This window comes from Equus quagga, chromosome 21, assembly GCF_021613505.1.
Source record: "Equus quagga isolate Etosha38 chromosome 21, UCLA_HA_Equagga_1.0, whole genome shotgun sequence".
Classification (NCBI taxonomy): domain Eukaryota; kingdom Metazoa; phylum Chordata; class Mammalia; order Perissodactyla; family Equidae; genus Equus; species Equus quagga.
Genome location: NC_060287.1, coordinates 37165527 through 37190491, shown reverse-complemented (window position 1 = coordinate 37190491; position 24965 = coordinate 37165527). Strand labels below are relative to the sequence as shown.

Below are 24965 nucleotides of genomic sequence, written 5' to 3'. Positions count from 1 at the left end.
GCACAGGGTCATCTTATGGGGTGGTCACTTTCGGCAATGGAGTCAGGAAACGGTGGCATTTACACTTCTGGTTCTACTCGCCCCTCCTGGTACAACTCTCACCAAGTCAACAGCCTTCTCTGAACCTCAAGTTCCACCAGTAGGCTTGGGGTTTTCTCTGAGCGGTCATCCTGCATGTGAAAGTGCTTCCCCAGGGGCGAAGGTCAGCAGGAGTTTTCCAAGCTTTTCGTGTTGGCAGTCATTTTTCGGCTGGGAAATGGACGTGCTGTCAACAGCCCTGCCCTTTAGCACGGAGCGAGAAGCCTTCGCATCACCCAGCTCACGCTCCAACCATCAGGGCCACTCCGTGTTCCAAGTATAACTTTAAAAATTCATGAATTACATCCCTGCAATTCAGAATGTGCCATCTGTGAGACAAGGAAAAGGCTCAAATTCTTTACCAAAAAAAAAACAGCGGGGACTGCAAAGTAAGATGATACCACGTACGAGACGGCAGGGGACGTCGTGCACAGGAGGACAAACTCCTGAGGCCTTTAGATGCATCAGCTTACTGGCAAAGCAATGACTGTGCCAGCTGCCCTTGTTTCTTATCTGGTCCCCAGAGCTGGTGCAGAGGACTGTGGAAATGCCAACCGTATCCTGCTGTGGTCGAGAATTACTGAAAACAGAGAGACTGGCCCAGGAGGTTGGTGCTGGAACCTGGCACCGCAAGAGCAAAGGAGAAGCTCAGGGTCTGGATGCCCATCTTGAGCCCCCAGGTCTCTCTGGCCACGCTCTCCTCACCCAGGCCGACCTCAGGCTCCAGCCTCTACAGACGACTTTATTGCTCACCGAGATGTTGGAGCCAGAGAAGAGCAGTTTTTCTTTTAGTCAAAGACAAGGGAGGTTTACAGACGAGGGAGGGGACAACCAGGTGGGGCGCACCTCTCTCTGCTCCCCTCCCTCTGTCTGGACAGTCCCGGGGATCCTGGACAGACACACATCCCTTCACACCAGCCCCCTGTCCAGATTCCACAGAAGAACTGGCCAGTAAATAAACCGAACGGTGATAGGGACCAAAACAGCCTTATCTGGGAGCTGGGACAGGTTTTACAAACAAGCAGAAGGAAACTTTATCATCTTTATCCCACACAGCGAGCATACACACACACACAGGGGTGTCTGAAACACGGTTCTCTGGGTCAGATGAAGATAAAAATATAAACTGCATTCTCTGAACCCAGAATAATACAAACTGCTGAATCCAGGCATGCCTGCCCTGCTACCCAGTGTCCCGAAGCCTGCTGTCCCCACAGAGATGCCCCGGGGGACAGTGAGCTTTTACTCTCCCGTGGAGGAGGGGCTGACAGGTTCCCCAAGTCCAAGGTGGGGGGCTCAGAAGACTGTGCCTGGCCCTGCGTCCCACACAAAGCAGCGCCTGCAGCCTTGTCCCACTGTCCTAGTCCCCAGGGAAGCTGACTGTGGGTCCTTGAGCTGCTGAGATCCTGAGACCCCGGAACCTGGTCCCCTCCACCCTCCCCCGTCTCCCCCAGCCTCCAGTGGAAAGTGGGCAAGGTCATTGTCTGCTTCAGCTTTTAAAGGGTCAGCCTGGCTCTCAAGAGGCCATCAGCTCCCTTTGCTCTAACTCAGTGGTCATCAGAGCAGGGTCCCCGGACCAGCAGCCTCAGCATCACCCGGTATTTATCAGACACGCCAACTCTCACCTGTCCCAGACCCGCTGAATCAGACCCTCTGGGTGGGGCCTGGCCACCTGTGTTTCCAGGTCATCCTGGCTCACTGAGGTTTGTGACCGCTCTCTTAGTTGCTCACGTCATGCTTCTGGAGGCATGAACAATCAAAATACCAGCATGTGGGCCACTGCTCCCTCCAACCACTCTGAGAGGATGCGTGGACATGGGAGGTGAAAACAACAAAAGAGCTCTCGAAAAATGAATGAGCCCCCTGAACGGTCAGCATTCTCCCAGCAGCCACTTCACCTCCTGTATCTCCTGGCATTGACCTCTGTCCTTAGATTTACTGTTTGTTCTGGATATCAGACTCTATGTTCTTAATTGCTATGGCACCCTCCGCTCTCATAGTACAGTTTTTTAAAAAGCCAATATTCCCTAATGGAAACTCAGAGAGTCAAATGCAGTAGTAAGAACGGTACACACTTTGATAATCTTGCTTACAATTAAATGCACCAGAATCTACCTTATCACTGGCCCCCGTTTCTTAGAAACTTATCTCATTCTCCCACATTCTCAACGACTGGCACGGCTATGAAACCAGTAACCAAGCGCCAGGGGCACTCTCAGTACAATGGAACTTTTAGGAAATAGTCTAAAATTACTGAAGCCCTATGGATTTTCAAACTCCCCACAGACACAGTCATGACGCCCTCTCCCCTCTCAGTTTACGGCGAGCCCATCATTGTCCTGGGGAAAGAAGAATGTCCACTCTGCAGTGGTTTTCATGAACCCTGGCAGCCCAGCCTGGGGCGTCTCGTTCCGTGTCCTGAGAGGCAGTCAGCTTTGCAAGTGGGCAATGCTCTCATGGGGCTGACACCATCAGAACCACATTCCCACAGACCCTCACGCTTATTCCCTGGGCTGCAGACGGCCGGAGGGCCATTCCAGACCCCGTGCTCCGTTTTCACCTGGTGAGCTTGCCGCACCCTATGCTGAGTGACAAAGTGGCTGAATTCACCCCTAACTGCCCCACTTGCCCTCAGTCACTTGGGTGGCGCCCGGCAGACACGCCTGCCACATGTGAGCACGTGTGGCGTGCACTTGCTGTGGCTGTTGACTCCCCTGAAGATGGGCAGTGGGTTTTCATCCGGGCCAGGTCCAGAGACCGAGCTGTGTGCCTCCCTGTTCCCCAGCCCTCCAAGCTCACCAGACTTCTCTCTGATGACACTGCCTCGCTCTCGTTGAAAACAACGCTTTAAGGCACAAACGCGCAGGAAGTATACATTTTAATGTTTCAAGTTGACTAAAAATGGCTGTGTACCTGGGTGGTCACTGATCTGTTTGACAGGATACAGGGCGAAGGGGAGGAGCGTGGGGGACAGTCAGGTTGGACTCGATCCCGGGGTCCTAGTGGCCCTCGCAGGAACTCTGAACCTGTTGCTTACACCTCTCCAGCCACAATTCCTCGTTGATGACGGGGTTGTTGGTGAGGGGCCACCACCTTCCTCTTCCACCTGCACTGGGTGTCTCATAGGCCACGATGAGCACACGGGACCGGGCCCTCCCTCTACGATAAGTCTTACAGCCCTGTGACAACCGTGAAGTCCCATGGCCTCCCCCTCCTCTCTCAGGCGGCCGTCATGATCGAGCATCTAGTGCAAGGCCTGGCACCTGGGAAACACTCCATTAAGTTGACATGCACCATAACTGTGTACCAGCTCTTCTCCTTTTATTTTTAAAGCCTAACATTTTACCCCAAACTTACTTTTAGACTGATAACGAAAAGGCTTTGGTCCACCCTACTGATTCTAGGCTGTTGTTATGTTATTGCATCACACGCAATAATTCATAAGGATTGGAGCTGCTGCACAGTGAACACTATATGTTGGACGTGGTGCTTCATATGTATCAAGTTATTTGATCCAATCAGATGACGATGATGATGACGATGATGATGACGATGACGACGATGATGATGCCCTTTGTACAGCGAGGTTAAGTAACTCACCCAGCTGCCCAGCTAGTACGTGGCAGAGCAGGGTTTTGAACCCAGACTCTCTTATTCTGAAGCCCACATTCTCCACCACCCTCCCCTGCCCCGTTTTCTGAGAAATTTTCTGCTAATTTTCGCATGATGCTAAAAGGTGCTAGATCTGGAATCATTTGATGAAAAGAAATGGAGAGAGAAAGAGAGAAAATTTTAACCAAGCCCCATGTACTGTTGAACTCATGTTTAACCTCCTTTCTGATACACATTAACTTAAAATTACTGCAAAAGAGGGAAAATGCACTTTCTAAAAAGCTAGGACCTGACAGGATTTCACATTAAACATCTGCAAATGCGAGAACAGCATTCACGCGCCAGCCACGCCGCGGCCACCCTGAGCCTGTGGCTCACTGCCGATGCCCGCCACGGCTGCCAGTGGAAGCGGCGGGCACATCTTTAATTTTCAGTCATGAAAATCTAACCACAACACTAAAATGCACAGCACCTGATAAGATCTCACATCCTCCTATGATAACCTACATGAACCTCGCTCCTGAGCCAAATTCTGAAGTGTAATGTTGCTGGGTGCTTTGTTCCAAAGGTGGAAATTTCCATCCAGTCGCTATAAATGTAGATGCTTCAATGTAACCAGCTTCAGAGCTGAAACACTCATCAGCTGGCCATCCCACCAGTTCTTGTAGACTGCCCAGAAATAAGAGAATCTCTACCTAGCTGGTGCACAGATGCACACAGGTCTTAGACAAGAGGCATTTGTTCGCATCTCAGAAATGCTGGGGTTGATTTAATCCTAATAGTAACCGTGAGCACGTAAGTGGGACACCTTAGGGAAGGAACAGTATAGAAATTATCACGAAGAACAACTCCAGGAAGCTTGTCAACTGTCTTCCTCAGGGAGGGCTGAGAGCTGAGGGCATCGGGATGAGAGATCCCGGGTTCCGTGTAAGAGACAGCAGACTGCGCTGTCTGGACAGGTGACTTCACTGCTCAGAGCAACACGGGAATGGTAAGAACACCTCCCCAGGGGATTGCTGGGAAGACGGATTAAGTTACTGCGCATGAGCTAATAAATACCATGTCGGTATTATGATTATTATCGTTCAAAAGTAAAATCCTGAATAAAGTCAAGAACTCAAAAACCAACCCTTCAGCAGATTGTGATCTGCATTCTAAGATGCACTGAGCTCACTGTGTGCCGGATCCTGACCTAAGTGGATCTCAGCCACTCCCCACTCGGACCCTCTGAGATCTGAGCTCTGATCAGCCCCATTGTGCAGATGCAGAAACCGAGCCCCAGAGCCGTGGTTAACAAGGGGTGGAGCCAGGGTCCAAGAGCAGGCTGCCTGACCCAGAATCCAGGCTCTCATCACCACGCAATACCACGCCTGCCCGTCCACGATGCTGGATGTGAGGCCAGTGGCTGGGCTGACGGGAGGAATCAGCACCCAGAAACCACCTCTGGGATGGTTAATCAGAGATGGCTCACGGGCTCCACTCAGCAAGGGAGATCAAAACATTCCACCTCCTGGAGGCTCTTGCTTTTCCTCCCCACTTCCCTCTGGGGTGAAGGCTTAGGCTCCTCTGCTGTGATCCTCATTTTGTTATTTTATTCACTTGGGTGGAAGACATCTTTGAGTGCCGACTCTGAGCCAGGCCCTGGGCTGGGTGACAGGGGTAAGCTGTAACTGACACAGTCCCTATTCGGAAGCTCAGAGGAAGACAAACGCAAAATTGTGTGCTGAGTGCAATGATCATAGCGCACAGGGGCACAGGTACCCAGGAAGGACCGTGGCCACCGAGGTAAGGACGAATGAAGGAAGGCTTCCACCAGCCTGGGGAGGCCAGGTGGGCTCCTGGCACAGGGGTGCTCCTGGCAAAGCACACACAAACACTGTGTGAGCAGACCCCTTTCTCAACTGGCAGTTGCCCCAGGCTGGCCCAGGCTGAGTGGCTTCGGAGAACAGAGGCTGGGAGGCAAGAGGAAAGGGCCCAAAGAGGGCCTCTTAGACCTGGCTAAGGGTTGTGAAATTTACATTATAGAGACACATCCCATTCGGAAATCAAGAAGCACAGAAAGAAGAGAGAAAGTCATGAGATGATAATCGTCATCCTCTCTAAGCCAGATAAAAATCGGAGATGAGAAAAAGTGGCATGGTTTGGCCCAGGGCACATGGTGAATTTATGACAGCTAAAGGGAGGCAGGACTAGAAGGACATGATGAGATGGCTCCCTGCTCACACTATTTAGGACACAACGCTTCTCTGGACCAGCTGATACCCAGGTCTTTAGAAACCGGAAAACCACAAGCCTCCTTTTGCAAGTGTTAACAGGGATTCTGATAAAATATGAAACTAAATGTCAGGGCTCCCCACTTTTCAGCCAGACTTTGCATACGGTAGGTTCTCATGTTAGCAATACACATTCCTATTGTCTATAGTAAGAGAACGTCTCCGGGATGGTAAACGTGCACTTCCTCCTTTTTCCAAAGGTTTTCATCCACCTCACCAGCAAAACCTCAGGCAAGCCTAACAGGGAATTTATTGTATAAAAGTTACCCACCGTCGTCTCTGACTTCCTGTACCCACCTTCAGCTCAGGGAGTCTCAGAGACTTGAGAACTACAATCTCCACGTAGGTTGACAAAAATATCAACTGTACAACCGCAGAATCAAATAAGCAACCAAGTAAAACCCAAGACTATGAGAAAAGTCCCCAGCCCTTGGTCTCCTTGCGTTTACTCAGGGACCCAAAAGGTTGAGAAAGCATATGAATGACGGTGTTTAACCTCTCATAGCACACCTTAATTAAGCCCAAAGGAACCAGACCAGCCTGGTGTCTCGAGAAGGCCCTGGTCCCCAGGGAAGGCAAGCATGGCACCTCGATTCCACCAAGGCAGTCCCAGGCCTTCAAGGCGTTGGAATGAAGCCCAACTGGTAGAAATCATATTGATGTTTATCATCACATTGACGGGTACTAGATGCTACACAAGAGTCAGCCCTGGTGGTCTAGTGGTTAAGATTTTGCGCTCTCGCTGTCTTGGCCCCCGGGGTTTATTTCCCGGTCAGGGATCCACACCACCTGTCTGTCGGTTGTCATACTGCGGTCGCTGTGTTGCTGTGATGCTGAAGGTGTGCCACCAGGATTTCAAATTCCAGCAGGGTGCCCACATGGTGGACAGGATTCAGCAGAGCTTCCAGACTAAGACAGATGAGGAAGAAGGACCCGGCCACCCACTTCTGAAAAAACTGGCCATGAAAACCCTAAGGATAGCAGCATTGTCTGATGCGGTGCTGGAAGGTGAGAGGACGGTGCAAAAAGATTGGGCAAGGTTTTGCTCTGCTGTCCACAGGGTCGTTAGGAATTGGCATCGAGGGCACAAACAACAACAAGATGTTACAGAGAACACACCTTAAAGTTCAGCTATTGTTTGTCCTTGCATCTAGAACGTGCCAGGATGCAAGTGAGTCAGCGGGGAGCAGTGTCGCGGCGACACTGGATTCCGGCCGGCTTACTGGATCTGCCGCTTCAGATTCCTAAGGGGAGTTCCAGGAATCCCAAAACCGCCCGCTCATTTTTAAACGCTGACCAGGAAGAAGAACCACGACTGGTTGCTTCCTGCTGGACCTGCCTGGCCCAACCCGAGAGGCCTTGACTTTATCACTTCACCCCCAGGTTGAATCCCAAACGAGAATGTTTTATAAGGATTCAGAAACCGGTTGTCTCTTGGAAAACGTGTGCGACCTGATCTGACGGCGCTTTCACTTTAAGCAGAAGTCTGGGAAATTCGTGAAGTGTTCCCACTGTGATGAAAGCTATAAGGATGCAGACACGACACAGGACGCCAGCCATTTTCCTGAGGATGTCCTTTCTGAATCTCTGTGTGCTATTTCCGCTCCAGCGAAGTCCCCCAGTTATGCTTAAACAGACATCAAAACAATAATCATCTGGCAAAAAGCATCTCCATTCATCAGATCCATTGTGGTGACGTCTTCTAGAGTGAAATTAGGCTACTGCAAAGGTTCTCGCACTTTCCAGGTCCAGGTGTTCCTTGGACCTGGGGTGGAGCGCGGGTTTGCACGCCCAGGGGTCCCACGTGCTGCCCGGGGGAGGTGGAGACCCCAGCCGGCAGAGGCCGCAGCATCCGGGCCGAGCTGCTCAACATCCTCCGCTCCCGCCTGGCAACAGCGCCCCGCGCGCGGCGCCGGCGAGGTTACCCGCGAGCATTGACCGAGAGTAACCTCGGCGCGGGCGGCGGCGGCGGCGGGCGGCGGCCACTGCGCAGGCGCGGCGGCGCACACCTGCCCCACCCGCACTTGCGCACGCGCGGGGGGGGGGGGGGGGGGCCCGGCGGTGCTGTTCTCGCCCGACCATTGAGAATTTAGGGTTCCCAGGAAACGCGAAGGTCTGCAGCCAGCCTCCGCCAGACCTGCGGCAGGTCTACATGTGAGAGCAGGTGCATCCCGGCCGCCTGGTGGGGACAGAGCGAACGTCACCCTGGGCCCGGTCCTGCAGACTCGGCAGGGCACAGCCGGCGAAAGGGATGGGCTTTTACTCCATATTTAAAGCCCGGGAAAGGCCGCCGGCTGGCCAGAGCCTCGCCTTCCCCGGCGCGTGCAGGTGAAAATTGCCCAGACTGAAGTCGTTCCCTGGAGACAAGCCAGTCCCATCGCCCTTGTAAGGAATGTCCGAGTACAGGACAGCTGGCCAGATAACCCCATCCTGGAGGGCGAGGGCGAGCAGAGGTGCCCAGCATAGCCCTTGGCCACGTGCCTCCAGGCACCGGACGGAGACTGCCCCCTAGCCCAGCCCATGAAGGAAATCTGGGGGCCCCGTTTCCCGGGAGGTGGGGAGGCCTTTGAGGTGGCACCTCTGCTGCCACCAGGGTCTGCGATTGTGTATGTCACCAGCAAAGAGGACACAACACAGGTCATTTAACACAGGCCTGAAAAACGAGGAAGGGAGATGAGTTCCCAAAGGAGCTGCTTGAGAGGCTGCGAGTGAAGAGGAGGTTTAAGGCTGACTCCAACCTCTGCCTCCCCCTCAGCCTCCTTTCGTCCTGGGCAAGATGTCCAGGCTGATGTGCCCTATGGCTTTCCGTGAGGGCTCAAGGATGCAGTGTGCTAAAGCAAAGAGCATCTGCTTGGTAAACAGTTATGTTTGATGAAAAAATAAACACTTCTCCTAAAAGAAGTGGGAGAGCAGAAATAACAACTGAGAAATCCCAAAAAACTCTTGCTGAAAGGCTCACTTTTGAGATGGGCCACTGAGATTTCAAGCCGAGGGACTTTTTCGTACAAGCGCACCAGCTTACCTTATGACAGTAAGAGAAACAGAAAGAGTGACTCATAATCTGCTGCACTATTCAGCTCCACCCTTGTCAGTGTATAAACCGAGAGCAAGAACATTCCAGCCGGGCCTCCTGCTCACTGCCCTGCCCCCCAGAGATGCCACAGTGATGTCTACTCCCAAGGTGGGACACTGGCCTCATTTCCTCCCAGGGCCACATGCTTCTTATTTCCTCCTTTCCAGGCAGCCCTGGGTCTTGAGGCACTTGGTTACTGTTTAGTACTTGGTTAGGCTTTTTTCCTCCTAGTTTGTGAGCTCATCTCAAGGCCAAGATTATATGTGTTCTGCAGAGTCCCAAAAAGCAGAACTGGGATCAACAAATGAACATTACTCGAATTCAGACTTGAGCTCAACAGACAGAAGCCTTTTCTAAGAATAAGAGTTGTGCAAACATGACGGGAGGTGTCAGGGATCCCCGGCTGCTGGAAGTGCTCAGACAGAGGCTGGCCGCCTGTTGCTGGGGATGAGGCAAGAAGCATTGCTTCATGGGGGAGACGTCAGACGAGGGAGCCCCAAGATTCCAGCTCTAGATATAGGTTCTGAGTTGGACATAACAGTTCACGGTCTTGAAGTCACTCTGGCATGTCTTAATTTTTACACCAAGTGCCATTTACCCCACAGAGCACAAAGGTGATTAACAACAACACAGCTGACAAAGTGAGAAGTGAAACCAGTGGCTGTGTGTCAGACCTCTTCAGGCCCATCCGCTGCCATCCTCGACCCTCAAGACTCCTTTTGATGCCTTTTCTCATAGAGTAGCCGAAAACACTTAGTATTAGATATATTTCATTTGAAGGTCAGCTTTCCTGTAAAGGTTTTGGAACTTCATCAGCACGGGTTTGTAGGGAATGCACCCCCATTCTACAAACCCCTACTTTGTACAGTTCAGTCTTTCTAAATATATTTGATCTGATCCACGTGGTGACCTTTGTTTCTTAAATAAGCAAATCTGTTGGTTCTGGAACTGAACTCAAAAAGAGCAGGTGTATGGTTACTAAACGTTTTTTTCCTGCCAATTTGTAAACAAAAGAAATGGTTTCATGTTCAGCAATATGTCACCTTGGGGTATTTTGGACTTGGCCGATTAGGTTCTGGCATATAAGGGAGGACTTTAGTTTGAGAATGTGGAGTTTTCAAGATACAAGCAGATTCGAGGTGTTACAGGAAGGCAGGAAGGCACCCACTCAGGAGGTGAAAATGAGTGTGGCAGGGATGTCCTCAAAGAGTGAAACAGTGACACCAACCCCCACTGAGCAGAGCACAGTCCTGCAAAGTCCTACTGAAGAGACCAGAAGGCTCAAGAACAGGAGTGCTCTCTGGGAAAATGGAAAAGTATTAGCATGCCCAAATAAAGAACCCACCGATCGGAAGGGGACAAGTGGCCAGACATTGAAGCAAAGGGGAATAGACCTCAAGGCCAGTGTTTGCAGGGCTGCCTAAGCCATGTCTATGGGGGCTGTTGAGCCTGAGAGTGCCACACCCTTGAATCATGCACCTCGGATCCAGGGTCCCAACTGTTGATGGCTTGGCTTCCACGTAGTATGCTCAAAGGGAGAGGATGTGCTGGCTGGAGCAGGGGAGCATCTAGACCCCCGGGACTTAGCGTTCTGCTTGTAAACTAGCAAAGCCTTTCGGTTTTGCACATAGTCACCATACACTCATCTGTCATGCATCTGCAGAGAGATTTGCTCATCCTCAACATTTTTTCAAAGCCTTTTTGGAGCCTATAAGGCAGAGGATCGGAACTGTTCCAGAAGACCTCATCACCAAAGGGGCCTGAGTGGGTGGCCTGCCTACTTGCCCCAGGGAGCCGCCAAGTACTGAGAACCTAAGAACTGTCCCCAGAGGAGAAGAGAGGAGCTCTCCAGTCGTCTGGGTTCACCAAGGCAACGTAGGGCCATTAAGATCCCATTGGAAACCCCTAGCCTCAAGCAGGGAGCCCCTGGAAGCTGGGCTTAGATTCTCCTCACTGCACTAAAAGACAGCTACAGCCTCAAATGAAGACAAAGGCAGGGCATTCAAAACAGTTTCCTTCTGCGCCCCAAAGAAGGCCCACCTTAGCATGAGAGTTCCCAGGAAGCACAAAGGTAACTCATTCACGCTAGGAGAATATAAATCCCCCTTTGAACCGGAGCAGCCCACCCCTCTGAAAACCCGTAGCTGCCTTGGCATTGCTACGGTCCTCCTTTAACTGGCCTTCCCTTCCCATCCCTGCTCCAATCTGTTGGATCAAGTCGCCCAGCGCTTGGTTGGAATCCAGCCTTCCCTTAATGGAATTCCTGAAAGAGATTTATTAATGGCACATTCCACTTATTTTGGCCAGCCTGTCACGACAGGCCTTGTGAAATAGCTGTGGAAATTAAGAGAAAAAAGATACTTGAATTTGAGAAGGGTGTTCAAACTCATCTTTATAGCTTAGAAGCAAACCAATACAGATAATCTGCCATGGAGCTGCCCAGAATGTTTAACTCCTTCCTGGCATTTGGCAAGGATGAGGTTGGAGGGTTGGATTTCAAAGTGGGAGATGCTGTTCCATTCCATCAGAGTGTTACCATGTTGAGACAGCAGCCTGGCTCAGGAATAGTAAAGAAAACTCTCTAAAGCCCCAGATACGATTACTTTTGTTCTCAACCTGAGCTTCATCACAAGGTAATCTTGGGAGGTGTATTTAATCTCTAAGAATCATGTCACCTGTTTGTGTGCAAGCACGCCATACACATCAGCGTCTCCTCTCTGCTGAGGGGACAGGAGGGCTAGGGCCTCTGCAAAGGACTAGGACCTTCCTTTATGCGTCCTCGTGATGGCAAAGGGTGCCTGATACACAAGCAGGTAAATTCAAGGGAAGGTAAGTCAGCGTTAACAGTCAAGGCAACCCCTAATGGTTTTGTAGGATGGGGTGAGGCGCATCCATGCCATGGTGGTCCAGGGGTGTGCCCACCTCAGCATCACATGCTTACTAGCTTCCTTGTTGGTCTTGGCCTCAAATCCCGCAGACCTGCTTTCAAGTCCCACCATCTGTGGTTCTGCGACCTGGGCTCTGTCTCTGAGCCTCATGTATTGCACAGAGAGAAAGGGCAGAATTGGCCCCTGCGCCAAGTGAACTGAAGACCTGCTCTCATTTTACAAATGGAAACTGTGCTGGTCTCCTTGAGGGGCCCCATGATCCAAAGAAACCCCAAGTACTCCACTTGTCCATGTGACCACTCACGTCCTAATAAAAAAGAGACCCTGTGTGAATGGGCTCTGAGAGCAGAAAGTGCTATTTACGTGTAAAATCTTCTCATCACCACCACCCACACCTTCTAAGAATTCCATGATGCGGACGCTCTTCTTAACGAGGGGGCCTCAGTGTTACCAATGTAATGTCTATCTTACAGGAGGCAAAAGGAGCTTGCAAAAGTAAGTGGCACTGAGGGGTGTGGGAGAACAACTGAGGCAGATTGTTCCAATGTGTCCCCTGACACGATAGTTGGTGTGACGGCACCGAAGTCCATATTGTTCCAAATCCTTTGCCCCATCAACTTATGCTATGCGTGTGAATTCCTTGAGGGAAAGTAATTACTGTATGAGAAGCCAGTGAGGTTATCCTTGGGGTGTACTTTCCCCTCCCGAGAATAGTTCCTTTCACAATTATGCTCTCTACTAGGAATCTATTATATGATCCAGTTTTTCCTCCAAAGGCATCATTAATCATATGGTGGAAATGGAACCACAATTGAAAATACAAGATGTTTTGTTAAATGCCATGTTCAATGCTTGGCAATCGTCAAGCTCCAGGATTTTAAAGAATCAGTGCCTGACATCTCCTTAAAAATACTGCTGTTGATCCACTCATCACCTTTCTTCTAAGGATTATGAAGCTCTCTTTCTCTAAAGTCATTATGTAGGAGTTTATGTTATTATTCTAATCACAATGCCGAGCTTTGCTACAGCATTCGATGTCAAGTTTGTGTCATGGCACTGTGTTCTGGGAGAAATCCTGCGAGAAGAGGCCTTCCCTGGGATTTACTGGAGTGGTCCAGTGTCTTTGCGATGGAAAGAAGTCCGGACTAGGAGCCAGACAGCTGGTCCCAGAGTTGGCTCTGACCTTGAGCAAACCATTCCTGCTTTCAGGCTCCTGCTTCCTTCACCTCAAGACTACTCTCGAAACCGCCACAGCTGCATGCTCTGAGAGGCCACTACCCCTCCTCCAGGCCATGACGTCCAGCCCCGGTGTGGTCATTATAAGGAGCTCAACACGTAAAGGTGAATTTTAAAAAAATTAAAAACTTGATATGGACAGCAAAACTAATACGGTGACAGCAGTAAGAGAAAGTGCTCCTGCCCCCAAGGCCGGTCTCACTTGGCGGCACACGGAGGTGATGCCAAATATAGGATTGCCACAGTGAGAAGAGGGAGATGCAGAGAGCCACTGGGATTTGACTTCCAAGCTTCACCTAATCATGGCTGGGACTGAGACAATCGCCAGTGATCAGAAGGACAAAAGCAGGAAAGATAAGACCCACATGGAAGGGAAAGGAGACAGACCCCATGAAGGAGAGGGCTCGGAAGCTGACAAGGAAGGCAGGGACCCGGGTGGGAAAGAAGCAGGTGGCCTCGACATGTACCACCCAAAGGACCCCCTCTGGGCAGCCGCGATGCCTGGGTCCAGAGTTAACACTTTTATTGTTTGTCCTGGGGGTGCTCCTTTGTTGGGTAAACATGGTCCCAAGTTCTGAGCCAACTGAATGTAGCACTCCAGACCCCACTGGTGACAAGGATGCAGTAAGCAGCTACCTCCCTTCCTCGGGAAAACTCTAGCTTTTCCTGGATGCAGCCTCCAGTCTTAATGGGCACCGACCCACCCAGCAGCAGCAGTGCAGGCCCTGCGGGCACCGAGCCTCGAGGAGCACTGCTCCCCTGTGGCTACAGGGACCTTGGCCCCGTGGGCCCTGTGCCAGGCACGGCATGAGCACCCAGTCAAACTACAGAGTTAGAAATCCCCGCCCCGAGCCCAGGCCGGCCTCCCCAGCTCAGGCAGACGGGCGGGCAACAAGCTTCTTAACCACTCAGTCTCCTTTTCCCTTTAAGGAGAAGGTGGACAAGCATTTCCCACCCTAAGGTTTTGCTAGAGTGAAAAACCATCTACATTCTGAATCGCAGGGTACCAAGAACAAAGGAAATGGGGGGCCCATGGGGGAGGAAGGGCAGGGAGGGCAAAGCAGACACAGGTGCTGCTGCTGAGGGGAGGCTGGGGAGGAAGTCAGAGAAATCAGGCCTCGCTGGTGGAGAAACCAGCAACTGACCTATCCTGCCTGTCTTCTCCTCTGGCCCTAGCCATCTCTGACTCACAGGCAGGTCCCTCAGGGCTCAGGGCTCACTTCCTACTCCTTCCCTCCTGAGCCCACAAAGGTTACTACAGGGCAATGCCTACTGGTGGCCGCCTGGGCGGAGCTTCCAAGGTTGGCCCCTCCCTCACTACCTCAGAGGCCATCACCATGGGCTAACTTTGACCAGTCCTAACATTTAGAGAATAAAGGGTTGACAAGTCACAGAGCTGCCTAGGAAATGATACTGTTCACTTGCAAACACCAGGCCAGCACCTGCTGTGTTGGATTTCAAACCAAGATTCTGCCTCCGTTTTCACATGTTTGCATTTCCGCATTGCAAGCTATCTTCACTTTAGAGGGTACCCATCCAAGCATTTCAACCATCATGACAACATTTCCAAAGCCACACGTGACAGATGGACAGAAACTGATTTGTGTCACTCACTGGGTTGTCACTATTTGTCTATATAGACAAATCAAAGCAAAACATAAAAGGTCCTCCTGGTTACTCTGTGCGTTTTTTCGGTAAAATCTTTTTACAAGTTGAGAAGGAAAAGGCTATAACCCTATACTGAAATTTCAGTAGGCTCCAACGAGTGGGCTCCACCCTGAGCCGGCCACAGAATTTCTTTCTTAACAAAACAGGCTGGCATACTCTGAAAATGTAAGTGTCAGATAACAATGCTGTACGGTCAGCCGTTGAAAAGGTTCAGGATCTGTTCCTGGTTGTGTAAACGGACACAAAGTCATCTAACAACCACTTGGCTCACAGGTGCCAGGGACCAGTCAATCAAGGTTCTAAAACTGTGGTTACAAGAAGTCCAGAGTGGCCGCAGCAGCAGTCTCAGCCGCTTAGCTTCAAGAGAGCAGGAAAAGAAAATGAAGGTAACAGAGAAAAAAAAGAAAAAGAAAAAAAAAAAAAGAAAGTGAGTCTTGGTGGGTCTTCTTTAAAAAGAAAGGCTGAATGTAGATTTAAGTTGAGAGTCTTAAAAAGTTAGACTATTCCAGTGGTACCCGAGTCACTTTGTGAATTGTTCCAAATACTTCATAGATTTTTCAAGTTGTTTTAGATGATTCATTAGAAGCTAAGGACCATTGTTTCCTGGCAACGTCCTGAAAGATGGATGGATGGGTGCAGAGAGCAGAGGGAGATGAGGAGTAAGTTCCACAGGAAGAAATGTCAGGCTGGAAAAAGATATACCGGCCCACGGAGGCATTGACTCTATACACTTTGAAAATCTAAAGTTGGCAAAGGAATATCCAGGTAGCTAAGACAACTCAAAATATCGTCCGTGGTCAATTCCGGGTAACACCCGGCGGCCAACCCCTGTGCTGTGTGGCTTTCCAGAGACCTCCAGAGTTCTATCCTCTCGCCTCTTCTATTTTATTTCCATGTCTCATTTGACTATAGTTTATTTTTAGCCCACCAATACCACCCAAGAGACAGTCCTTTCAAGATCCTCAAATGCAAATGATTGGTTTCCTGAGAAGTCACTGTAGGTCACTGGATACTTTTTAATACTTCAAACTTGAGAGGGAGCACCTGTCTTCCATTTTTCTCTGAAACACTGAAAAACAGTCCCATCCTGAAAGACTAACTTCAGTGAACAGCATCCAGTAAAGGGGACCCTCTGTGTGCACGCCGGAAGCCAGCGCACATGGACACTGGTCGGCTTTGTGAAATTCTTTGTGATCATATCAGAATTTAAGAGCCACCGTGAATCTTGAGTCATCTAAGCCAGCCTGTTCATATTATAGGTGAGACAAAATCAGGCATAAAGCAACTAAATAAACTGGGCACCACAGCAACGGAGTGGAAAGAACGCTCGGCTCCCAGCTTCCAGACCCGGATTTCCCCAACAACCTGCAGCCTCCTTCACAGCTCCTCCGGCCTCCTAACACACACACAGCAGCCCCTCCCTACCTTTCTTCTTCCACCAGGGGCCCTCTGGGACCGAGTAGGAGAGGTCCTTGAATTCGATGTTCACAGCCGCCCTCCGAGGCAAGGAGGAAAAGCGCTGGGCTTCCGTGAGGTTGTTGTCCACCTTCTTCAGATGCCCATTCAGCAGGTCCGTCTCGGTGGCCTCCATGTTGCTGGAGACCACCTCATCCACCGAGACGCACACCGACTTGGGCTCCGTCATCGCTGCAGAGTAACTGCTGGCGTTCTAGAAAAACGAGAGGAAGCACCAAGAGAGGTGGTGAGCTACATCAAGGGAAAGAGCACAAGGGGCTCGCCATCAGGCTCAGGGTCTTGATTATTCATGGCAACACATCTTGGTTATTCACAGCGAAATACAGGCAGCCTCGCACGAGAGGATAGGTGCATACCTGGAGGAATCTGTCATCTCTGGCCACCACTTTTTCTTCTATTAAAACATGCTGAAGATACAATATTAAACTGATCTACCAGTCCTAATTTGGAATCATAAAATCTCATCACAAAGCTGTAATAAATGAATCACTTGTCTGAAAGAATGAAACGTCGCCACCATAAAAAAATTATCCAACTACAGTCCGCTCATTAAAAAACCCAATAAAGATGCATCAGGCTCCTAACAAAGGTATAACTGAAAAAGTTTTATTGAAAGTGAGCTCTTGTAGGGCCTTCCTTGTGTCACCTTCCTTGTGAGCATTTCTTAGTAGTAATGACACCTCTTGAACTGCTAGGTTTTATGGGAGCTGGCCTTCAGATCCTCCTTGTACATTTTCCAAATCACTTACAACTCTCTTCTCTCATTGTATTTCCACTGTAGCACTGAAAATTTGGAAAGGTTGATTTTTTTCCCTCTCTTATACAGACGAGCAAACTGAGGCACAGAGAGTTTAAGGAACTTGCTCTGAGCCCTACAGTCAAGTGAGGGGCAGAAGTGAGCCCAGAATTTGAGTCATTAAAAAAACCCAGTCAGGTGTTCCTTCTACTGCATCACCAGAATCCCTAATATATTGGAGCTCCATTGGCTTTTAAAGCTTCCATGGGGAGCCAACTGAACAGTTAGAGATGTGCCAAGAACCAAAAGTATTTATGCAAAGAAAGGAATATCTTTTACTAATGGCTTGGCAACCCTGAGTGAATCAATATGCTTCAGGTACCTCCAAAATACAGAAGAGCCCTGGGCTGGACAAATGTTATGCTGTGCTTTCTCTCGCTGTCTCTTGAATCAAGAGAGAAGGATCCACGGTGCCAAAAGCATGGGCCTTTGGCAACATCCTCCATCCTGCTGAAGGCGGTCTGCCTAGGTGGGAGAGCCCATTGAGAACCATCTCCGATCACTCAGGCCCTTGCAAGTGCTGTGGGATGGGGAGACACTGCTGTGTTATTTGTTCTAAAGAGGGATAACATCGGACTGTTATTTTTCCATACATTTATCAGGTATTTCTTTAGAGTTGAGAGCTTTTGAATCATTATTGTTTCTAATCAAAAATCCAAAACAAAAGCAGAGACTGGGTCATCCATAAATATCCCTATAGAACCCAGCAACTCTAGCAGCCACAAGGAGCCCTTCCCGCATGAGAATGCCCTCCAGAGGGTCCGCGACCATCCTTGAAGAGCTGGCATTATTTCCATCATGGTCCTTAAGGGCTCAAAAACCTTGGAGGGCGTGGAGGTTTTGAGTATTTAAAACACAAATAGGGAGATGGGGAGATGTGAGCATAGGGGCTTCTGGTTCTTGGGATGTTTGAAAATGTCGCTTTGCCATAGAAGAAAAAGGCACGCGTGCACACACACACCCCTCCCGGCATCTCCTACCTCTGAGAAGCTTAACCGAATCAAAACTTAGCTCACCGTCTATAACATTCTGTGGATAAAAATTACAGTGCAGGGTAAAATTCTGGCGGGATTAAGCTTGGTTGCAGCTGGCCTCCAGCATGTGAGATGTTTCAAATGCAAACATAAGGAGCTTCACACATTCCCGGCAAAGTCCCGGAAGGTTTGTGTTAGCTAGAACCGGGGTGGGTGTGAGAACGTGCCTCCCCAACTCCCAAGAGGGAGCCCCAGGACATCGCCTCTGCAGCTGAGCTCCCCCAGGGCTTTCTGTGTTGGGGCCTTGTAAGGAGTAATAGGAGACCCTGACTCGGCTCAGCGTGTTGGCCGACAGGGAAAGAGTGTGCAACTGCAGCTCCAGCCCCCACAGCGGGCACCAGAGGCCAGCCCCTTGCCCACCTATCCTGCCCTTTGGGGGCACGAGCTGCCGCCCCAGGTTCATAACCCACTCTGACTCCACAGGAGCCCCAGAAGCACCAAACCCTGGCTTTGGGGGGTAGTGGAGAGAGCAGTGGGCAAGACAGTTAGCTCCAGGCCTGGCCCCCAAAGTCTGTTCTCACCCCCACCTTGCCACCTAAGTGGAAAGGCTAAACATCTGGTTCCAAACCCACATCCTGCTGGAGGACTTGCGCTGTCCCAGGAATTCCCAATCACTGTGAGCTGAATTGGGGGTGGGGAGCATCAGCAACTCCTCTCCAGTGGCGGCCCCCTCGACCTCATTCCAGCTGCCAGGGATCATCCGTACGCTCCCCCAGCACCCACCAGAGGTGTCAGCGCCTGAGGAAGCCCAGGATATTCCCGGCTTTCCTTTTTGATGAAACCCACATGAATACAGGGAGAGAGAGTCATGACTCCACGCACCTACTGACCGTGGCAGGTGCCAGACCTGTATGATGATGAGGGTCTGACTTTCCCCTCTAGATTCTAACCTTTCTATTCTCTCACTCACTCACTCACTCATTCATTCAACAAATTGAGAACCAAATAAAGCCCCAGGGGTCAGTAGTCAGCCAGAAAGACATGGCCTGTGGCCTCAGCAAGCTCATGTTCAAGGTCAGGGGCAATTACAGTACAGTGAAGCAAGAGCTATAAGGAGACCACGCAGAGACCCGGAAGGGACTGCTGAGGCAGCGTGGACCCTGGGTGGGGGCACACAGCACAAAGTGTTTCTGAGGAAATAAAATCTAATCTGAGATTAGTGAGGTGGTGGAGGCGGGGCTGGTTCATGAAGCTTCCTGTGAGGGAACAGCATGTGCAAAGGCTCAGCAGCAAGAGTGAGGGGAATATTCGGAGATGTGAGAGAAATTCAGGGGCTGGGGCTCCGATCTGGGGAGGTGGGGAGGGCAGGAGGGGAGGGGGCTGTGGAGAAAGATGAGACCAGAGAGACACACAGGGTCCCCATGGAGAAGGGCTTGCACACCTTGTTAAGGGTTTTGCACTCAATCTCGAGGTCTTTGTGGGGCCACGGAGGGCTCTCAAACTGGGAAGTAACGGACCAGAACTGCATCTCTTGCAGCAATGTGCAGACGGGAGGGGGGCAGTGGCCTTAACCAGTTGGTGGCAGTGGGGATGGAGACAAATGGACAGGCCAGAAGGACAAAGCTGGGTGACTAAACTGATTTGGGGGAGAAAGAGAGAGAGAGGAGGCAGGGTCAAGTACCTACTATTTAAAGTGTTCAATGCTAGCACGTCCTGCCTACGAGGTAAGTGATTATAAGCAACAGTTATAATGTGCCCATTCGGATTACTACTGATTCAGCAGTTACAATGCGCCCATCAAACTCCAGTCTGCAGGGATCATGCCTCTTACTATCTCCACAGCTCTAGCAGGAGGTATTATATCTCCCCTTCCTCCAGCTCAGAGGAGGGAGCTAAGGCACAGAGAAACTGCCCTGCCTGCCCTGGACCCCTTGGTTAATGAGCAGCCAAGCCGGGGTCCAGCTCTGTGCACCTTATTCTCCCAGCCAGCATCCTTAACAGCACTTGAACATTGCTTAGCTTTCCCTAGGCAAGTTGTAGGTGACCCTGGGTCATCCTAGCCCCTGTCCACTGCAGGGAAATCCACAAGAAACTGAGGAAACCATACATGCAACCCCACCCCCAAATGACCTGACCCCAAAGCAGTGCCTACCACTAGCCACCTTTCCTCCAGGGCTGTCCAGCGCCTCACTCAATTAATAAAATCATGCAATCCTGTATGATGGGAGGCAGTGCTGTCACTCCAAAATAGACCAGCTCTCTGGAAACGCATCCTCAGATGAAAGTGGCCAGCAATGTAGGTTACAGCCAGTTTGTCCTTAGCCTCCTGAGCTCATTAAAAATGAAACAGATACAGCTTCCTTCCCCATTTGCCCCTTTCATTGAATGTTCCCCTATCTTACTGAAGCGTTGTCTTTGACCTCCCCCCCTCCACACACACTTTGTGCTGCATAATAAATGGTAAATAATGGTAAGTCCATTCACAGGTCTCGAATGCCAAGGAGACCCTATTTGGATTGTTCACGAGAATATTTTCTTGCTCCCTGACTTCAGTTTGAATGCTGGGCATGTAGAGATGCCCGGTCAGCTGGGGAGGGTCACTAACAGTCAGCAAGCCCCCCAGGCCCTTGTGAGGCTGGGTCACTCTATTTACCAGGGAAGCACGGTTAGAGAGAGAAACTTTTCCTCACAGCATCAAGGAAAGGCAGGAAAGAGAAAAGGAACGCAGCCACCAGACATGGGCATGCACCTCTCTCTCACATCTGTCCTCGGTTCATGGCCGCCAGCCTTGGTGCCCACCTAGAGCAGCGGACCCTTCAGTTGGAGGGAAGATCCATCCCTGGTACCCTGGTTACATAAGGTGAGAACGCACTGGCTGAGAATCCTCAAGGCCACTGCCTTTAGGAAAATAACCCAAATGGCACGCCCTTAACTAAGCGAAGGGAAGATGCCACTTGAGTGGCCATTCAGAATACTGACCTCACCATCACCAAAACCCCACTTGAAACAGCTCCAATACCACCATCACATTGGGAACCTGTGCCCACTCCTCCCAGCCCAGCTCAGGGATGCCAGCACCCCATCTGGGTGCTTCACTCTCCAGGGCACTGTCTCACACCCGGCGGTCAGCCCTGGGCTGGACCCAGAGCAGGGGGCAATGGCGAAGCAAAGCTCAGGATCCTGGGGAATCTCTCAAGGCATCTTTGTTTATGAATTGGGTAGAGTTTTTTTAATTAAAAAACAAACAAACAAACAAGGTTTTCAGGGGTGGGAAATGATTTTCACAGAAGACAACGTGCCCTGAAAAGATGCGCCCAGCCATTAGCATCTCCACGTGAACGAAACACTCCAGTTCTGGGGCTGTATCAAACCATAACGTAACGTAATCTTGACATTAAAAAACTCTATACCTTAAAACATAATGATTCATTCTTTTCCACACGTCTAAGCCTCTTTTGCAGCTCTGAAAGGACTTCAAGAGTAACCCAGCATCTCAAAGATACAAAACTTTCTTTATCTACAACTAACAACAATAATCTCCCTAATTTTCCATTAGCAACATAATTTTAGAATCCCAAAGACAGGAACAAATGTAAAAGGAAGAATTGCCAAGTGTTACACAAACATTCAACCAGATAAGAGCAAATGTTACGATGAAGGGATTGCCTTTCTATTTTTTTCATCCTCTCTGATGCATAAGAAGCTAAGTAATAAAGGCAGAGTATGCCCAGAAATGAGACCTGACCCTGGCCCTCCCTGGCCCTACCAACCTCCTGGACGTGTCTGCGGCCCCATTCTATCGGTTTACACAAAATCATTATATAATGAGCTGGCGAGGGTGGGTATGTTCCACAGTAACCTGTTTGCAATCACAGGATGCAGTTGTCAGAGCTGAGCATGCGCAGAAACTCAGCTACTTTTTTTTTTTCTTGAGCTCAAGGCAAGAGGTAACTGTCGGTCAACTCCCGCTGAGCCCTGCTGACTTCAAATACAGGATGCTAAAAATGAAATAAAGGCGAGGGGTGGGGGTGAAAAGCCGGTGCTTGCTGTGCGCTGTGGGCTTGCAGCCTACGGGGAAGAAACTAGCAGGATAGTAAATACATAGGCGACAGAAAGAGGGATGGATAGGGTGGGCGAGATGGGCTGGTATACGAAATATTTTCTATTTGGACTTTAGATGGGCTGAAATCTGGTCAGTAAGTACCTATGTTGGTGTGCTGGGCATGGAAACGAAACGTCCTGGGATGGGTGGGTCATGGTTAGTTTGTTTTTCCTAAGGTGAGTTTACGGAGCTATTATAAATGAGCAAGAGGAGACTCTTGACCACCCCTGGGAATGGCACTTGCTGTAACGGTGTCTAGCAGTGAATTCGCCTGTACTCGGTGGTCCCCCTACGCAGCTGGTACCCTTGGGAGCAGTGAGATGCGCTCCTCTGTCCCCACCCTGGTCTCTCTCCAGGGTGCAGAAAGGTGGCCTGCAGGTATCCAGCCTCGCCCCTTGTCTGCGTCCCTAGACTCCACCGCCTCCTCCTAGAGCAGGTCTAGGAGAGGCTGTCCCCAGGGTGCGCAGGGGCAGCGCAGACTCTCGTTCTCGGGGGGAGCAGCTCCCTCTTTTGTTCCCCTGGACCGTGCCCGGCATTCCGGAGGGTGGCGCAAGAAGTGCCCGCTCCCCCGGCCCGGCCGTGCGCGCTGGCAAAGGGATTGGATCCCCTTCCCGCGGGCGCGGGCTGCCGCCCTCCCCAGTGCGCTCTCGGACCCAGGCCCCACGCCCCTCACTGGGAGGCAGACGAGGTCAAGGCCATCTGTCCACTTACGGGGCTGCCGGGGGCCTCCCGCCCATTCCTGGCCCCTCCGCCTTCCCCGCGTCCTCGGCCGGTGCAAAAAGCAGCCTGAGGGGCCAGGCCAGGGCGGGGGGCGATGGGAGGCGGGCGCCTCCCCGGAGACCCAGGGGCGGGTGTCAGGGTGAGGGTGCGGGTCTTTGTGCGTTTCTTGCTTTCCTGGAAAATAGAACCAAGCCCCGGGGAGGAAGGATGCTCTCACTCACCATGGCGGTGCCGACCGAGAAAGCGGCCATCAGACAGGCCATGCCCCGGGGGCGGCGGCGGCAGAGGCGGCGGGGACAAGACTGCGGGCGGCGGGGACGGGCGTCGGGCACGAGGCTGCGCTCGCTCCTGCGCCCCGCGCGGCTCAAGCTCCAGCTTCTGCTGCCGCTGGGGCTCCCGTCCCGCCCCGGCCCCGCCCACGCCCCGCCCCGTGGTAGCCACGCCCACTACCGCCTGCTCAGGCCCCGCCCACGCCCCGCGATTGGCCGGTGCACGGGGGGCGTGGCCAGCAGGTGCGCGTGCTCTTGTTTTGCTCCTGTTGAGGGCGGCCGGCCGGCCTCGGGCGTTCCCGCTCCCCGAGCCGCCTGCGCCCTTCTCCAGCCCCTGAGACCCCGAGTCCAGAAACTCGCGGGGGCTGGGCCAGCAGCCATGGGCACCCGATAGACAGAGGGGTCCATGGTCAGGGAGCAGGCCACCTCCAAGCCTGTGTGGCTGTCAGATGGGGCCAGAGGGGGCATCAGGGGAAGGAGGGTGGAGGGGTAGGAGGTCTTCTCTTTTGTTGTTTTTATTTTCGTTGTTGGGCACCTCGTGAAGCGTAGGAGCGTTAGGACTAAAGAAGAGATGATCCTTCCAATGCCCCTCACACACACTAGAGCTCCGTATCTTGGGTGACCCCACACTGAGACAACGCAGGCACTCAGACATGCAACGTTGCTGTGGCTAGGGGCAGAGCTCAACGTTGGGTGACAAAGGGGCGCTAGGTGAAGACGCTCCGGCTCTGTCCTCCCCGCACCCCCCACACCCACCCTAACGAAAAAAGAAAACACTTGTTTTTGCAGAGGTAATGTTTCCAGTGCCTGGCCCAGAGCTATGTTCGTGTAGCTACGTAAGGAATGACACTCCAGGCACCCTCTCATTTGGTCCCAGACTGGAATATCAGATGGCCTGGCGTCTGCTAGAGCCCTTATTATACATAAGTGGGACCATTTCCTGGTAACCATGGTGACAAGACATTCTTTACTCCCAGTCTCAGAGGCTGGGTAGTTTGCATGTTGGAACGGCACACAGGAATGCAATTCTTCTCACCTCCAGCACACCTAGGTCAGCCCTCCCCACCATACCATGAATAAGGGAAGCCCCTGTCTCTCTCCTCACCTTGACAGGAGACACAACTTTTCATGCCGGGCAGGTGGACCTCACACCCACAGGTCTGATGACCGTAGCCAAATTCTCCCCTCAAAACGAAGGAAGGGAAGGGGGTGTGATGCATGAGTTCAAGGCAGAGAGGGCCGTGCTTGTGTCTGAAGAATTTCACTTGAAGAATCGATGTTGACCTCTCTTCTATCCTTGGCCGTGACCTAGGCAATCTGACGGCTGTATTTCCAGGTGCCACTTTCTGCGTGCTGGACCCAGGAGGCTGTGTGGTGCCTTAAATGTACTGAAGAGGGAGGCCAGCAAAGCCCGAATGTTCTGGAAAGAGGATTCAAATCCACAAACCTCCTGGGGAGAGTTTAGGCCAGAAGACAGAGGCAAAGGTGCCTCATCTCTGGGGCCCAGGGCTGGTGGCCCGCCCTGCAGCCCCCGACTTGCTCCATGGGCAGACAGGACCTAAAGCAGGAGAGGAAGACACAGAACACAGCTGGGAGGGATTCTCCTTGAGAATCCAGCTTGACACTGCCCAGCTGTGTGGCCAGGGCTGGTGGCATGACTGACATTGTGGTCCCATGGTGCTGGCATCTGTTCTCTGTCCAGTGACCATTGTCCTCACCCCCAGGAATGTGTCCAGAATTCCCTTCTGGACATCACCCCTGCCCCCTAGTTCTGTGCCATGTGATTTGTAGCAGTGGTGG

The 24965-nt window shown here is 51.5% G+C and overlaps 1 protein-coding gene across 2 annotated transcripts in view; it reads right to left on the bottom strand.

The window, feature by feature from the left end:
• The window catches only part of LOC124231470 (ATP-binding cassette sub-family G member 1), a 61536-nt gene extending 38262 nt beyond the window's left edge, over positions 1-23274 (bottom strand). The window contains exons 1-2 of one of the 2 annotated variants that reach the window (XM_046648270.1): positions 23118-23274; positions 16254-16497 (exon numbers count right to left, since the gene is read on the bottom strand). In XM_046648270.1, the coding sequence (XP_046504226.1) occupies positions 16254-16497; positions 23118-23159 (286 nt within the window). In that variant the 5' untranslated portion in view covers positions 23160-23274. The remainder of the gene's footprint in view (positions 1-16253; positions 16498-23117) is intronic. The other variant, XM_046648271.1, reaches the window with a different exon arrangement.
• Positions 23275-24965: the final 1691 nt, after the last annotated feature.